Source organism: Panthera pardus, unplaced genomic scaffold, assembly GCF_024362965.1.
Source record: "Panthera pardus isolate Hobbes unplaced genomic scaffold, ASM2436296v1 HiC_scaffold_13, whole genome shotgun sequence".
Classification (NCBI taxonomy): domain Eukaryota; kingdom Metazoa; phylum Chordata; class Mammalia; order Carnivora; family Felidae; genus Panthera; species Panthera pardus.
Window position 1 is genome coordinate 149,190,500 of NW_026526688.1, and position 18,214 is coordinate 149,208,713.

Consider the following 18,214-nt stretch of genomic DNA (forward strand, 5'->3'; position numbering starts at 1 on the left):
AATACTGCGTTAATTTTCAGCAGGCCCAAAATGAGGGCTGCTTAAACCGGATGAAGAAAGTGTAGACAATGGCTAAGGAAACAGGACACTCCTTATGGCTGGTGGGAGAAAATAAGTGGAGTGAGAAGGGAGTCAGGTGAAATTAAGTGTCCCTGGAAGGTTATGTCAGATGGCAGCTCTAGCTCTCTACCTGAACTCCAAGCATTTTCATCTCTACTGTTATCTCCTTCTTTAGCCCCAAAACATTTTCTTACACTATGGTCCCTGTGGCCAGAATTGATATGTAGTTTCCTGAATTGGAAGAAATCTACTTCTGGAATATAAAAGTAAGTTTACTCTTTGGAAACTTCTGAGTCCATTTTATTTTGACACTTCTTTAAAAAATTTAAATCCAAGTAAGTTAACTTATAGTGTAATGATGGTTTCAGGAGTAGAATTTAGTGATTCATCACTTATATATAACACCCAATTCTCATCCCCACAAGTTCCCTCCTTAATGCCCATCACCCATTTCGCCCATTCCCCCACCCAACACCCCTGTAGCAACCCTCAGTTTGTTCTCTGTATTTAAAAGTCTCAAATGGTTTGCCTCCCTCTCTGTTTTTATCTTATTTTTCCTTCCCTTCCCCTCTGTTTATCTGTTTCGTTTCTTAAATTCCACATATGAGTGAAATCATATGATGTTTATCTTTCTCTGACTGCTGAGTCCATTCTTGTTTGTACGTTCTGATGGTGTAACTTGCTGCCTCTCGTGGCTAATTCAGGAATGGGTAACAAATGACTAATCAGCCCGCAGGATCACCAAGCATTTCTTATGGCTTTTACACTCTAAATCTTATGATGATGAGTGTTGTTTTTTATTCTGAGATAACCAGGAAGCTCAGGGCAAGATAATGGAGATGACGACCTGGGGTAGGACACTCTTTCTGGTCTAAACAGGGAAATAATGATGCTTTACACACATCTAATTAAAAGTATTATGTTTTTTTTTCCCTCTCTCCTCATAGACCAAAGGAAGACCTACAATTACTATAGCACATTGTCATTTACAAGTAACAAACTATATGATGACTTTGGAAAAGAGGCTTCTAAAAATTTCACTGAAATGAGCCAGAAAATTGAATCAATGGTAAGCACTTTTTTCTCCATTTCTAGGCATTTGCAATCACTTTATATCATAAGTTTTGGTACCTAGCTTCCAAAACATCCATTCAACTGATCTTGTGTATCTTTGAAAAATGGGAAGCAGCCCTGCCTGAAAGATATAAAACAAACTGACAGTACATGACTTGGAGAGCACACCTTGCAGGGCTGAGGCAAGTGAACTGTAGACTTTCCTTTATGTCCCTCTTACTTGCTCTTCCATAGCTAATGCTACAATCTTGATGAGTGGAGTCCAGGAATTTTGGGAATGTGAGGGTGACCCAAAATATGACTGTTGTATCCTATAGAAGACACCTTGAGCAAAAGACCATGAGACTGAAACTATTCAGACACATACTTGAATGGTATTTTGGTATTCAAAAATATCTGACCTTGGGCTGGTTTTTGGTATATGAGTCTATAGGAAATACATGGATACTCATCTCTACCTTTAAGACATCAACATTCATCCTCAGAGATGAATCAAATATTTTAAAAAGTGGAAAAATTATCAGTTTAGGCCAAGAGAGCAACAGTCTGTGTGATGATTTGAATCATTATCATATTACTTGGAGAATAATTTGGACTTTTCCTGACAGTGTATGAGGTAATTTGTGGCATATGATGTGATGGAAAATACCCTAAACTAGAAGTTGGGACACTTAGTTTTAGAACCACCTGTTACCAATTTTCATTCTGGACAAATTTTCTTATGTGAAAATTAAGGTATTAGACTAAATAATTTTAAAATTGTCTTCCATATCCAATATCCTGAGTAAGAACATAATGGCAGTTATGTGCATAGAAACTGCCTAATAGACTAGAAGCCTGAGGATTTAAATACATTTGTAAGGAGGGGGTCAAATCCTGGTTGAATTTGTACTTATAAACAACAAATCAGGAAAATATCTGAATATACTCTCTTCTAAGACTATATTCATATACAGTCTATATATGTGTGTATATATATATATAAATATATATATATATATATATATATATATATATATATATAAAATAAAGAAAAGAAAATGGAACTAAAAAGGTCAAAAAAGATGCAACTATTTGCCTTGTTTTTTGTGACATTCACTAAAATAAATTTTATAAGATCCAAAATGATTTACTTATGAAGAAATATAGATAGGACTCTTGAACACTCTTAAAATTAATAATAATTTTTAAATTATTTGATTAAATATAAGCCCTTAAATAAAAATATCCAAGTGAATGTTGTCATTAGAGGACTCACTTGTACTATGCTGATCTGTCTTATAATTGAAGTAACTGCTCTTGGGCACAAAGAGGAGTCAGCAAAAGATATGAAAGAATAAAAAGGCTCATTGTTCCTGTCAATCACTAGCTTGTAGTAACTGTGTTTGGTTAATATTCACACACTTGAAACCAAGAAATACTTGACATGTTTACCTTGACTTCTAATTTAAAATTTTAATTTGGCTAGAATTCTTTTAAAAAAAATTTTTAAAAATGTTTTTATTTATGTTTGAGACCGAGAGACAGAGACAGAGACAGAGACAGAGCACAAGCTGGAGAGGGGCAGAGAGGGAGAGGGAGACATAGAATTGGAAGCAAGCTCCAGACTCCGAGCAGTCAGCACATAGCCTCACGCGGGGCTCAAACTCACAGACCATGAGATCATGACCTGAGATGAAGTCAGATGCTTAACCGACTGAGCCACCCAGGAGCTCCAAGTTGGATAGAATTCTTAATTATAGTAGTAAGAAATATCTCCACAAGATACATTCTGGTATCTTATTAAAGTAAACCTTACAGAACATATTAGGCTAAGTATCCTAGTTCACATGGGCCTAAGAGCATTTTGAGTACTGAAGTGGGTGCAGATAATGCCAGGATATTTGGTAACTTCTTCACAAGGTTTAAGAACCACATGACACTGTCATACACCCATATCTATGATCCAACCATCAGTTGGCGGAACTATTCAATTTCCTTTGTTTACCTACAGTAGAAGTCTGTATCTCAGGGTATGAATATTTACTCTTTCTTTTCATAAAACAGTGTGTTTATTCCTTTTTAGTCTCTTTCTGAGTGTACACAGCAGATGTCATTCTTGGCCAACTACTGGGGTTCCCAGATAACTCCTAAGGCAGAGTTCAGTTGAAATCACTGAGTAGAATACCAGAAAAGATTCTTTGAGATTCTTCAAGTTGAGTGAATTGTGAAGTGTTGATTAATGTTTCTTGTTTTGCTTTGTTTTGTTTTTAAATTTTCCATAGAGCTTTAAATTGACTTGTAGAAAATTATTCTTGCTGATGTATGTTGAATATTTTTGGAACAGGTAAAAAATGCATTTCATAAATCTCCATTGAGGGGAGAGTTTGTCAAGCCTCACATTATCAGGTTCAGGTATGTAAATCTAAAATGCTGACTTCTGAATATAATTTAAAACTAAAGCTGTTAACTTGGCTAGTAATAAATACTATTGGAAATATTAATGATATGATATAATTCAATTAAACCAATATTCATTTGACAACTGTTCTAAGGCATGGATTATAATTTGCTTTACTCATTCTCTAAATCCATAAGAAAGCATTTGCAAGGTGAGGTAAGGGACGAGTATTATTGGTGGCTATATTATTGAATTGTTCTTTGGGAATCTAATTACAAAAATAGGTACCTAAGCCATATTCCTTAGTTTAATAACCAATTGTTCCCTCTATAAAATAGCATAGTAGATGAGGTTTGTCTTACCCTCTTTATTCTCCTCTTTATGAATTTTGTTTACTTTTTTCATCTCTGTCTCTTTCTGCTCCAAATATATATTTAAGAAAATTCCAGATCTGATCATCTACCATCAATAAATAGAAGTTCAGAGCACAACATCTTAAGCAAAATACTATATAAGTATCTTAAATAATATATTGTCTTAATAAAAATTATTTGTATTTTTAAAAAATAGAATGAGAGCTGTTTCCAGTATCATTTCAATGACAAAAACTGCAAGTTACCTCTCAGTCTATCATTTAGCTGACATCTCTAAATGTCTAAACATCTCTAAATGAGGTGTTACTTTGACCACTTTCTTCTGAGAAGTCTGTATTCCCTGGGATTTGAAATACTATTCTTTCTTGATCTGTATCTACTTCTCCAATCCTTAAATTTTCACTCTCTCAAGGGGACTTCATGCACCCACATGACTTCATACTATCGAAATTCAAATTTCTATTTCCAATCTAAACTGTTTTTCTGATTTCTAGAGCTATCTGCCTGCCCATGCACATCTCCACATGTAGGTTCCACAGAAAATTCTCTAACTCAAGTGAAACCCACTGACACTAATGGGAAACCTGGACATCATCCTACTCTCCTCCATTTCCTGGGCCCCTCACATTTTATGAATAACCATGTTCTTCCAGTTCTACCTTCCAAATCACTTTCCAATTTGTTTACCTCTTCATCTTAGTAACCTTCTTACTCATTAGTATTTTTTCTACAATCAGTGGGAAGAAATGCAAGTTTGTACAAAAGATGAAGTTAGTCTTACAGATTTTAAGCTGAGATACTAGGGGACATGAGCCTGAAATACGAGTCTCACTCGGGGGAGGAAAAGGGAGCTGAGTTGAAGATATGCCTTTGCTCATTCTCAATCAAAGTACTAGAGAGTGTGGATGTAAACAGAATTTTTCAGAAAAAGGGTAATGCAAGGAAAAAAATGATGATGAAGAAAGCCTGAAGAAAATAATATGTAAGGAGATGGGGAAAAAATAGGAGCCAAGGAAATAGGGAAGGAGAAAGAAAAAAGAGATATCATGAGAAAGGCACCACTGATACAAAAGACAAAAAGTTTCAAGCATGGAATGGTCAGCATTGACAAATACTCCTGAGAGACCAAGTAATATGACCAGAAAGAATTAACTGGATATGCCAATGAAGAAGTCATTTAGTGTACAGAAAAGACTCAGTGGGATGGAAAGGGAGGAAGTAGATTGCAAGGAAGTAAATATGAGGCACAGTGTAATTTACCTTTTCAAGAAGGTTTGTTGTGATAAGGTGAGAGATAAGTTGAATAGCTGGGGTAGAGAGACAGTTTTGTTTGTTTTTGTTTCTATTAGTCAACCAGTATAGGAATAGTTTAAGAGAAGGAATAAAGAATAATTGTTGTACGGTGTTGCTGAGTCAGTGAAAGGGGTGAGATACATAACAATATTCTCATTACAGTCCTATTTGTTTTTTCAGATTACAAAAACAATATAAAATATATAAAATTCAAATAACACAATATCACATAAAATAGAAGGCAAAAACTCCCTCTCTAATAGTTCCATTTGCAGAAGTAACATAGCTTCTTAACAATTGGTTGTGTGGTATTTCACTACAAGTATGTGTCAGGGTTGATTTAGCCAATGCCCTTGTGATGGACACTTGGGTTGTTACATATTTTTTTCTGATTTAAAAACAAGGTTATGATAAACATTTGTATAAATCTCTTTGCACACACAAAAGTTTATTTGAAGGGAGTGCTGTATCAGAGAAATGGATCATCAAATGTATAATTGATAAACAAAACTGTCCTCTAAAAATAAGGTTCTAATTTACATTCCCATTTACAGTTTATATGAGAAGTCAATACACTGTATAGTGGGGAGTAAAATTCTTTGAGAACTGATTATATATGAAAAAAAAGGAGGTAGAGTAGCTGACAGAAAATGAGAAAGAGAAGTCAAGGATGACTCCAAGAAGTAATTCATCCAAACAACACTAAGGCTAATTAATGCTTTATCTTGAAAATATAATCACATGAAGTAACAACAATTTGGTCAAGCTTTCTAATATCCCTAGGATTAGAAGTTGTTTAGGAAAGCATGATGTTGCTTAGGAGATTTCACTGGATTTAAGCCACTGGGAATTAAACCTGGAGGCCAAACCCAGAGTTGATTTCACATTGATCATATGGTATATTTAATAGTATTAAATGGTTGACAAGAGGGTATCTTTTTATATTAATAACTAGATATTTTGGTGTTAAGGGACACCATGAACATACTATCTTACTATCAGGGAGGCTAAGTTGGAAGTTTTATATGTGGAAAACAATAGGAATATAGAATGAAACAAATTGGATCTTTTAAATTACATTATGGATTTGTTTTGTGTGTGTGTTTCAAATGGATGATAAAGAAAAAACTAGATTGTGATATTACCACAAATCTAATTTTGAACTTTATCTTTAAGACCATTTTTTTCTGTTTTTCTTTTTGATCCACAGTCCAGAGGAACATGGAGTGTTGGCTCATATGCTGCTGATTTTTAGATTTCGCTCTACTGAGGATCCTGAAGCCATCAATAAAATTATTCAACGTGTTCTAACTGAAAAGCTGCATGATGCTGTAGGACCCCCTAAATTAGATCCTGAATCAGTTGAAATTAAAAGTAAGTTTCTTTCTGTTATTTAGTTTAATTTTCTTACATAGAACAGCTCCATGTTAGTTTTGGTCTTAGGCACTGATTTTATTTATTTATTTATTTATTTATGTATTTATTTATTTATTTAAAATCCAAGTTAGGTAACATGATTTCAGGAATAGAATTTAGTGATTAATCACTTAAATATAATACCCAGTGCTCATCCCAACAAGTGCCCTCTTAGGCACTGACTTTTAAAAATTGTTTTGGATATCCTTTAATTATGGAGTCTTGCCATCAATAGAACATTTATTTGGGACTAAATTGGTCCTAATAAAGTATTTTAATTTTAATACTACCCTAAACTTATGTCTCCTATGCACATCTCTCATTAACCCCGGGTCTGTGTTCTTTCTCTGTATTGGGACTTACACCTCAGCTCTAGCATCCAATTATACATGGAGAAAGTGGTTTTGTACATTCTTCTTCTTGTTGCTTCCACTTTATGTTCTGAGAGTATGATGTAAGGTTCATGCCATTCACACATTTGCCTTCAAGTTGCATTGATATACCTTGTTATAGCTTCTTTCCTTAGACCATTTACCAATGAAAAATTTATAATTTATTTATACTTATTTTTATATATTTTACAACTAATTTAAAAAGTCTGAGCTTTTTTTGTGGAGGATAGGGGAATGAAATAAGCAGGAGTATGTCCTCATTACCAGAAAGGAAGAAATATAGGAGATCCTCAGTGGAAATAAATGTTTGGTTAAGAGTTGTGTGCTATAGAACAATGCTAGTCATAGAAATACCATGTGGGCCAACCCTATGATCTTAAATTTTCTAGTATCCACATTAAAAAAGCAATAGTAAACATGTGAGCTTCATTTAAATAGTTTGATATTTAACCCACTATATCAAAGTATTATTATTTCAACAAGTAGTCAATAGAAAATTATTCATGAGATATTTTATATTCTTTTTTTTTTTGTACTAAGGCTTTGAAATCTAGTGTATATTTTGTTATTTATAGCACATTTCAGTTTAGACTAGCCACATTTCAAGAGCTACTAGGCACATGTGGCTAGTGGACACAGTATTGAACAGCACTAGAAAATAGAGAAGAGGGAACAAGTAGAAAGTATGAACATAATGTGCTAACATAAAAGCTGATAGACCTAACTAGCAGCATGACCTAATGGTCACCTACCCTGTTTGCTTAGGAAGAAAGACTTGGGTAGTTAGGACCAGCTACATAATTTATGAGGCCTATTGCAAAATGCTGGACTCTTTTCAAAAAGCAACAAAAACTTACCACTAAGAGTATTAATATATAAGATTTCTTTCTTCTACAGTCTCTCTTGACTCGTCATGGTATTTTTATTTGCTAATTAATGGCATTCTATGTGAAAAAATTAAAATTTTAAATTACTAGCATGAGATGTATTGTTCCTCTTCATGTTGTAAAATATCAATTTCAAATGCAAATGTAAAAGCATTTAAGTATGTGGAATTATGAAAATTATACAACAGTATTTCACACATGCATGAATTTGGCTCTAATCAGATCGATAGAAAAACTATACAAGACTAGCTTCACAGTTTTTTTTTTCCCCTTGTTGATATGTGCACATTTTACCAATGTTCTCTACCTTCGGCTTAAGTAAGAAAGACCTGAAAAGTCCTTGTATGTCATTATTTTCAGCAGAAGCTGTTGGCTAATATAAAAAAGTAATGGGAGCAAGAAAGGATATAATAGGGCCCTTGGGTGGTTTGTGTCTAGTAGAATGCTATTGCTTTCTTTCTGTGTTCTGAGCAAGTCCTGCTTCAAACAGAAAACATGGTCTCCTGGACTGTCACTGCGTCCTGGTTCCTTAATGGTAAGCATCACACACTTATTTTGTACTCACTTTGAGTGTGCTGAACGTTGTGGATCCACTGGAATTCTGAGTTCATTGGGTATCACAAATGATATATGCAAATGGGCGCCAGGAGCCCATGGACACATATATTGTGTGTTATCTCCTCTGTGCATGTCATACCCCATTGCTCTTCAGACTTCACTTTTATTTATTTTTATTTTTAAGTTTATTCATTTATTTTGAGAGATGGGGGAGGGGCAGAGAGAGGGAGAGAGAGAGAATCCCAAGCAGGCTGTGTGCTGTCAGTGCAGAGCCCAGTGCGGGGCTGTATCTCACAAAGGGTGACTTCATAACCTGGGCCAAAACCAAGAGTTGGAGACTTAACTGCCTAAGCCACCCAGGCTCCCCCAGACTTCACTTTTAAAGCACAAATTATAAAATATAAAATATTAAGAATTTCAAGACAGTGAGCATTAAACCAAATGCACAGTCATGCTGAGTGCATAGCCCAATGTAGATACACATCCATTAAGATGGCCCTTTAAGTAGTATCAAGAGCAAAGCCAGAACTTTCTCTAGGAAAAGTGTGAGCTAGAGAAGAACAGGTTATTTGAAACAAGGAGATAAGAGGTGATGATATTTAATATCTACAGAGAATAAATAGTCACTTCTTTATTTGAGCCATTTCCCCCCAAAATAGCCAGAATGGAGAAAGTCAGAAAGAAGCTTTCTAGAACATAGGTTCCTGGCATATAAATACTATTAAAGACTAAAAGAAAAATTAACATTAACATTTTTGTATTTAGAACACTGATTCTGCCATGTTCAAAGAGAATAGTTTTGGTCATTGGAAATCTACTGAATCAGGACATTTAACTGTGTGGAGTTTTATGTATCTGTTGGTTGGCTTAATGCTTGCATAGGGTTAGAGCCTGATTGTTGAGAAATAAATAAGCTAAGGAGCCATGCGCTAAAGTTGAAAAGAGGGCAAATTGTCTTTGCAAATTTCAGCAGAAAGAAAAATTAGAGAGATAACATTCTTTTTAAGTGAGAGTGAGGATGGATTTATGGACCTGCCATTCAAAAATGTTATACAGGGGCGCCTGGGTGGCTTGGTCGGTTAAGCGTCCGACTTCGGCTCAGGTCATGATCTCATGGTCCCTGAGTTCGAGCCCCGCGTCCGGCTCTGTGCTGACAGCTCAGAGCCTGGAGCCTGTTCCAGATTCTGTGTCTCCCTCTCTCTCTGTTCCTCCCCTGTTCATGCTCTGTTTCTCTCTGTCTCAAAAATGAATAAACGTTAAAAAAATTTTTTTTAAAAATGTTATACAAATGGGACTATGCCTGTGAGTTTAGTGGGGAAAAAATCTGAAATAATGGTCAGTAAAAATATCATTGGATTTAGGGAATCAATACCATGGTTTAGAAAAGTATTTCCACAAAAGGGGGAAATACTGCATCTTATTTGTGGTATGAAACTCAGATTCCTGGGTTTCATCATAAAACTACTGAATCAGAATTACTGGGAAGAGGAACAGGAACTGACAGTATAAAGATGCTCTCTCTGTGACTGTTATTCAGACTAAAGTTTAAAAACGCTGTTCAGATCTCCCTTTTCTCCAAGGTAATGAACATGCTCTACATATGATAAAATAACTGTGTTGCTTTTTTTTTTTTTTTTTTTTTTTTACAATCTAGAGGTTCTGTCTTATAACAGAATTAACCAGCCTTTCCTATTTAAAGTACTCAGAGGCATTATGAAATCCTGATGTGCTGGCCCTGTTCTATTCACCATTTCTGTGTATTTCAGAAATCAACAAGACAGAAACAGACAACTTTCTGAACAGTTGTAAGTGTAACATATTTATTAAAATTGCATTACTTGAATGTTAACACTGGATCATTTAGGCTTACTTTGTGTGATATTATAGGGTCAGAATAAAGTTTGATTGATCTGTGCACAGCTCATGGTGCTTTATCTTATTGTTTGAAGCACATTTGATTACTAAATAATGAAAAAAATTGGGAGAACTTTGGAGTGGATATATGGGTTTCTGTGGCACAGGTATAGTGGAAATGAGTTGTACACTTGTTAAAGAAGGGAAAAAAGACTCAGTGTTCTGGCTGCAGATATCTATAATACTCTTACAAACATTTTCTAAAGATTATATAAAAGTAAACGGCATGTTGGCATTTTTCAGCTATAGGCAGAAGCTCATTGTTACTCTAAACAAAATCTTAATGATGATTTTTAAAAAAATTTTTAACGTTTATTTATTATTGAGAGACAGAGAGAGACAGAGCATGAGCATGGGAGGGGCAGAGAGAGGGGGAGACAGAATCTGAAGCAGGCTCCAGGATCTGAGCTGTCAGCACAGAGCCCAATGTGGGGCTCGAACCCATGGACTTTGAGATCATGACCTGAGCCGAAATCGGATGCCCAACTGACTGAGCCACCCAGGTGCCCCTTCATGCCCCTTTATTTCACTATGGAAATATCAGGCAACTATGGGGTTGGGTATATATTGATAAAATTATTGAAGGCTCAGATAGTATCTTTACCCATATTTTATTATTTTTTTAACTTTATTTATTTTGAGGGAGAGAGAGAGCATGAGCAGAGGAGGGGCAAAGAGGGAGGGAGGGAGGGAGGGAGAGAGAGAGAGAGAGAGAGAGAGAGAGAGAGAGAATCCCAAGCAGGCTCCATGCTGTCAGCGCAGAGCCAGACGTGGGGTTGAACTCTCAAATTGTGAGATTGTGACCTGAGCTGAAATCCAGAGTTGGACGCTTAACTGACTGAGCCACCCAGGCACTCCTACCTATATTTTAAAAGTACTGACTCTAGGCCTAGTATTTCCCTTCACCTACAGCAGATTACTCCACCATGATTTAGAGGATACATTTGATAATTATGGAGTTAGTACATAATATATTTTTCTTAAATGATGGAAGGAAATGTGCTACTCACCAGCTTAGAATATCAGTTAATTCATGAGCTTGATTAAACATGAGACCAAAGAATAATCCTGTTACGTAAATGGCATGTATTCTTGCCACTGATATTTATTGTGCTAGTGATGTATTAAGCAATAGAAATATAAAATGGATGAGATATAATACCTGTGTAAAGCAGCTTTTACTCTAGTGAGACTAGATGTATGAGATTAATGTATGAACACATACTTCTGAAGCAATGGGTCTCAAGCAAGAGAAATTTTGACCCCCATGGGATCATGACCCACTGTGACTTTGGTTATCATGGTTGTGGGGAGGATGCTACTGGCATCTAATATGTATAGGCCAAGGATTCTTCTGAACATTCGATCATATACAGGATCATATACAGGATACAGTGAAGAATTATGCATCTCAAAAATGTCAATAGAGCCAAGGCTGAGAAACCCTGTTACAAACAATATATATACACATATATAATATTATATATGTATATGTATAATTAGCACATATAATAAACCCTGTTATAAACAATGCTTATATGTAAATAATATATATAATTAGTGTATATATGATATATAATTATATATAATTAGTACTGGTAACTCTACTAGCATATATACATGTATATATAAACAGACATATATACATATATATGTATATACACAGAGAGAGAGAGAGAAATGATGATGATGATGATAGAAGTATGAAAAAAGCCATAACTAATCCAGTTTGGGGGCAGAGGAATTGTTAGAGAAGGCATCTTAGAGGAGGTAATGAATGACTTAATCCTACAAGATGAAAAGATGTTAAATTAATGAACCACTATAGTTTAAGGAAAAGTAAGGACAAGAGAAAATGTTTGGTACTATTGGAGCACAAAGTATGAAAAACATTGAGATAGTAACGCAATTTGATACTTAGAAGCAACTGCTAAGTAAGGCATTGTCTCTCTTTGGCAGGCTGTGGGACACGAAGGAATAAAACTGCAAGACAGAGTCTCAGGATCGTTGGTGGGACACCTGTAGAGGAGGGAGAATGGCCTTGGCAAGCTAGCCTGCAGTGGGATGGGATGCATCGCTGTGGAGCAACTTTAATTAATAGCACGTGGCTTGTGAGTGCCGCTCACTGCTTTAGAACGTAAGTCTTGAAACTTGTGAATGACTGGGGTAAGCAAAGTGCACTCGTGCACTCGGGCTTGGCAGGAAGGAAATACCTTGCGAAGTTTGAAAGAGATGAGTTTTTTTTTTTTTTTTCTGTAATGTTTATTTATTTTTGAGAGAGATAGAGACCGAGTGCGAGCGAGGGAGGGGGAGGGAGAGAGGGAGACACAGAATCTGAAACAGGCTCCAGGCTTCCAGCCGCCAGCACAGAGCCTGACTGAGCCTGATGTCAAAGAGCCTTATCTCTCTGCTGTGTATCTATCAGGAATGGGGGCTGGGTGGATTGCAGATTTGACCTCAAAGGAGAAATTCTACATGGCAAGAAATAATTAAATATGAAGACATTTGGTAGTAACAAATTATACAACTGAAGAATTCCAAGGAATGAAGACCTTTCAACCTAATGCAAAATGCCTATGTATATAGGATAGTAATGTTTTGTTAAATTTATGTGTAGCCTTTTCAGTTTTCAGATAAATGTGTATGTTTGTGAGTAGGGAGCATGGTACATAGAATACATTTGTTCCTGCATCTGTACAAAATATGCTTTCTGTATGTCTCCTGGAGTCACTGATTCCTAGACATGTCAAAAGGCTCTAGGATCTGGAGTAAGTGATTCAGTGCAGAGTGGCATGTATTTCCTAAAAACCACACCACTGTGGCATTTCCACCTCACCTTACTCCTGAGCCAGATTCTCAGATTGGAAAGAGTTTATTTTTATACATAGAAAGTGTAATTTTATTTTTATTTTTTTTAAAGGTTTTTACTTAATTTTGAGAGAGAGAGAGAGAGAGAGAGAGCAAGCAGGGGAATGGCAGAGAGAGAGAGAGAGGGAGACACAGAATCCAAAGCAGGCTCCAGGCTCTGAACTGTCAGCACAGAGCCTGACGTGGGACGTGAACCCATGAGCCACGAGATCATGACCTGAGCCGAAGTCAGACGCTTAACCGACTGAGCCACCCAGGAGCCCCAGAAACTGTAATTTTAAAAAGAAAACGTATGTTGACACCAGCAGCCTAAAATGTGTAATATAAGTCCTTACATTGGTAGCATAATAAAGTGGAATTTGCTGTTCATATTTTTTTCCTCAGGTATAAGGACCCAACCAGATGGACTGCTTCCTTTGGAGTAACAATAAAGACTCCAAAGATGAAGCAAGGCCTTCGAAGGATATTTGTCCATGAAAAATACAAGTATCCATCACATGACTATGATATTTCAGTTGCAGAGCTTTCTAGCCCGGTCCACTACACAAATGCAGTACATAGGATTTGTCTTCCTGATGCATCTCATGAGTTCCTACCAGGGGATGAGATGTTTGTGACAGGATTTGGAGCACTAGAAAATGATGGTGAGCATCTGAAGAGAAATCAAACCATAGTAGCCCAGTTTGGTATTCTAAGCCTTTTAAAGAATGGAATGTCATGATGCCAAAATATGCTGGTGCATTGGTCCTGTGGACCTGGGTAAGTCAGGCCCTGTTTGTAAATTAGGTCTTTTATAAGACACAAAGATTCCTTCATTGCTTTAGGTTACTATCAAGTGCCTCACTACTACTGTAGTCATGGTGCTTGGTAAGGTGTCTGAAATAGTAAATATGTCTGAAGTTTTTACTAGGGATTTAACTGCATAGGAGATTAGGAATCACTAATATACTCAATTGTGAAGATGAGAGAATCGTATAGCCACCATTCTCCCTACTGAAATTACATTCTAAGTTTCACAATGGAACAGAAGTCACTTAAACAACATGATGCTCTCTCATAAGTATCTAACTTTCCATTTAAAGTAGTAAGGAAATCATTCTTTTCCCAAATATTACTGTACCTGAAAAAATACATATCCTAAATTGCCATCTTATCCAACAATTATGAAAGATTTTCTCAAGGTTTATAGAATATATGTATATCTACACATATAAAGAATTTTTTTGTCTTTAGGTAGTGGTCAAAATCATCTTCGGCAAGTACAGGTGGATCTCATAGACACTAAAACCTGTAACGAACCCCAATCTTACAATGGTGCCATAACTCCTAGAATGTTATGTGCTGGCTCCTTGAAAGGAAAAAGAGATGCATGCCAGGTACGTGGTTTGACCAGAAGTATGCTGTGTAATTTTTTGTTCATCTTTTATTTTGAAATCGTTATAATTTGCAGAAGGTTTACAGAGGGGTCTCATGTATTCTTCACCTCGTTTTCCCCAAACATTGCATCTCACATCCTATAATACAATATAGAATCTAGGAAATTGACATTGGTGCAATGTGTGCTTCTAGTTCTATGGCATATTTTTTTACATGTGTTGTATGTTTGTGTAACCATCACTCCAGCTGAGAGATATTCCATCACCACAAAGATCTCCTTTATAGTAACACTTACTTCTCTATCACTTTCTTTTTTTATCTTTTTTCATTTAAATTCCAGTTGGTTAGCATACAGTGCAATTTTAGTTTCCAGTGTAGAATATAGTGATTCAACAGTTCCATATCATGCCTGGTGCTCATCACTACAAGTGAACTCCTTAGTCCCCATCACCTATTTAACCAACCCCCCCACCTCCCTTCTGGTAACCATCAGTTTGTTCTCTACAGTTAAGAGTCTGCTTCTTGGTTTGCTTCCCTGTCTCTTTTTTTCCCTCTGCTCATTTGTTTTGTTTTGTTTTAAATTTTTTAATGTTTATTTTTGAGAGAGGGAGACAGAGTGTGAGTGTTTTGTTTTGTTTGCTTTGTTTCTTAAACTCCACATCTGAGTGAAATCATATGGTATTTATCTTTCTCCAATTTATTTTACTTAGCATAATACTCTCTAGCTCCATCCAAGTCATTATAAACGGCAAGATTTCATTCTTTTTATGACCGAGTAATATTCCATTATATATACATTATATATATAACCTATGTATATTATATGTATATAATATGTATATATGTATGTGTATATATATATACACACACACACTATGTGTATATATGTGTGTATATATATATACATATATATATATATATATATGTATATATATATACACTACATCTTCTTTATCCATTCATCAGTCAAAGGACATTTGGGTTGTTCTATAACTTGGCTGTTATAGATAACGCTGCTATTAGGGGAACATGTATCCCTTTGATATTTGTTTATTTATTTATTTATTTATTTATGTATTTATAAATTTACATCCAAGTTAGTTAGCATATAGTGCAACAATGATTTCAGGAGTAGATTCCTTAATGCCCCTTACCCATTTAGCACCCCCCTCCCAATCCCTCCAGCAACCCTCTGTTTGTTCTTTATATTTAAGAATCTCTTATGTTTTGTCCTCCTCCCTGTTTTTATATTAGTTTTGCTTTCCTTACTCTATGTTCATCTGTTTTGTATCTTAAATTCCTCGTATGACTGAAGTCATATGATATTTGTCTTTGACTGACTAATTTCGCTTAGCATAATACCCTCTAATTCCATCCAAATAGTTGCAAATGGCAAGATTTCATTTTTTTTTATTGCTGAGTAATACTCCACTGTATGTATATATATATATATATATATATATATATATATATATATATATACCATATCTTCTTTATCCATTCATCCATTCATGGATATTTGGGCTCTTTCTATACTTTGGCTATTGTTGATAGTGTTGCTATAAACACTGGTGTGCATGGGCCCCTTCAAACAGCATTCCTGTATCCCTTGGATAAGTACCTAGTAGTGCAATTGCTGGGTCATAGAGTAGTTCTATTTTTAGTTTTTATTTTATTTTATTTATTTTATTTTTAGTTTTTTAAGGAAACTCCATACTGTTTACCAGAGTGGCTGCACCAGTTTGCATTCCCACCAGCAGTGCCAAAGAGATCCTCTTTCTCTGTATCCCCGCCATCTGTTGTTGCCTGAGTTGTTGATGTTAGCCATTCTGACAGTTGTAAGGTGGTATATCTCCATGTGGTTTTGATTTGTATTTCCCTGATGATGAGTGATGTGGAGCATTTTTTCATGTGTCGGTTGGCCATCTGGATGTCTTCTTTGGAGAAGTGTCTATTCATGTCTTTTGCCCATTTCTTCACTGGGTTATTTATTTTTTGGGTGTTGAGTTTGAGAAGTTCTTTATAGATTTGGATCTATGCCTTTATCTTATATGTCTACATATCTTTATCTGATATGTCTTTTGCAAATATCATCTCCCATTCTGTCAGTTACCTTTTAGTTTTGTTGATTGTTTCCTTCGCTGTGCAGAAGGTTTTTATTTTGATGAGGTCCCAGTAGTTCATTTTTGCTTTTGTTTCCCTTGCCTCCGGAGACATGTTGAGGAAGAAGTTGCTGCGGGCCAAGGTCAAAGAGGTTTTTGCCTGCTTTCTCCTCGAGGATTTTGATGGCTTCCTGTCTTACATTGAGGTCTTTCATCCATTTTGAGTTTATTTTTGTGTATGGTGTAAGAAAGTGGTCCAGGTTCATTCTTCTGCATGTCACTGTCCAGTTTCCCCAGCACCACTTGCTGAAGAGACTGTCTTTATTCCACTGGATATTCTTTCCTTCTTTGTCAAATATTACTTGGCCATACGTTTGTGGTTCCATTTCTGGGTTCTCTATTCTGTTCCATTGATCTGAGTGTCTGTTTTTGTGCCAGTACCATACTCTCTTGATGATTACAGCTTTGTAATACAGCTTGAAGTCTGGGATTGTGATGCCTCCTGCTTTGGTTTTCTTTTTCAAGATTGCTTTGGCTATTCAGGGTCTTTTCTAGTTCCATACAAATTTTAGGATTGTTTGTTCTAGCTCTGAATGCTTGAGTTATTTTGATAAGTATTGCATTGAATATGTAGATTGCTTTGGGTTGTATCAACATTTAAATAGTATTTGTTCTCCTACGCAGGAGCATAGAATATTTTTCCATTTTTTTATGTCTTCTTCAATTTCTTTCATCAGCTTTCTATAAATTTCAGTGTATAGATTTTTCACCTCTTTGGTTAGATTTAATCCTAGGTATTTTACAGTTTTTGGTGCAATTGTAAATGGGACCGATCCTTGATTTCTCTTTCTGTTGCTTCATTGTTGGTATATAGGAAAACAATGGATTTCTGTGCATTGATTTTATATCCTGTGATTTTGCTGAATTCATTGATTGGTTCCAGCAGTTTTTTTGGTGGAATTTTTTGCGTTTTCCATATAGAGTATCATGTCATCTGCAAAGAGTGAAAGGTTGACCTCCTCCTGGCCGATTTGGATGCCTTTTATTTCTTTGTGTTGTCTTATTGCTGAGGCTAAGACTTCCAGTAGTATCTTGAATAACAGTGGCGAGAGTGGACATCCCTGTCTTGTTTCTGACCTTAGGGGGAAAGCTCTCAGTTTTTCCCCATTGATAACGATATTAGCGTTGGGTCTTTCATATATGGCTTTTATGATTTCGAGGTATGATCCTTCTATCCCTACTTTCTTGAGGTTTCTATCAAGAAAGGATGCTGTATTTTGTTCAATGCTTTCTCTGGATCTATTGAGAGCATCATGTGGTTCTTGTCCTTTCTTTTATTGATGTGATGAATCACATTGATTGTTTTGCAGGTATTGAACTGGCCCTGCATCCCAGGTATAAATCCCACTTGGTCGTGGTGAATAATTTTTTAAATGTATTGTTGGATCTGGTTGGCTAATATCTTTTTGAGGATTTTTGCATCCATGTTCATCAGAATAATTGGTCTATGGTTCTCCTT

At 35.8% G+C, this 18,214-nt stretch overlaps 1 protein-coding gene across 3 annotated transcripts in view; it reads left to right on the forward strand.

Annotated features, from left to right (window-relative positions):
- Positions 1 to 18,214, forward strand: part of LOC109278226 (transmembrane protease serine 11E-like) — a 42,500-nt gene that overhangs the window by 18,840 nt on the left and 5,446 nt on the right. The window contains exons 3-10 of one of the 3 annotated variants that reach the window (XM_019468402.2): positions 1,008 to 1,129; positions 3,461 to 3,528; positions 6,392 to 6,555; positions 8,352 to 8,411; positions 10,201 to 10,239; positions 12,308 to 12,485; positions 13,601 to 13,860; positions 14,450 to 14,592. In XM_019468402.2, coding sequence (XP_019323947.2) covers positions 1,008 to 1,129; positions 3,461 to 3,528; positions 6,392 to 6,555; positions 8,352 to 8,411; positions 10,201 to 10,239; positions 12,308 to 12,485; positions 13,601 to 13,860; positions 14,450 to 14,592 — 1,034 coding nt within the window. The remainder of the gene's footprint in view (positions 1 to 1,007; positions 1,130 to 3,460; positions 3,529 to 6,391; positions 6,556 to 8,351; positions 8,412 to 10,200; positions 10,240 to 12,307; positions 12,486 to 13,600; positions 13,861 to 14,449; positions 14,593 to 18,214) is intronic. The other 2 variants (XM_019468405.2, XM_019468411.2) reach the window with 2 other exon arrangements.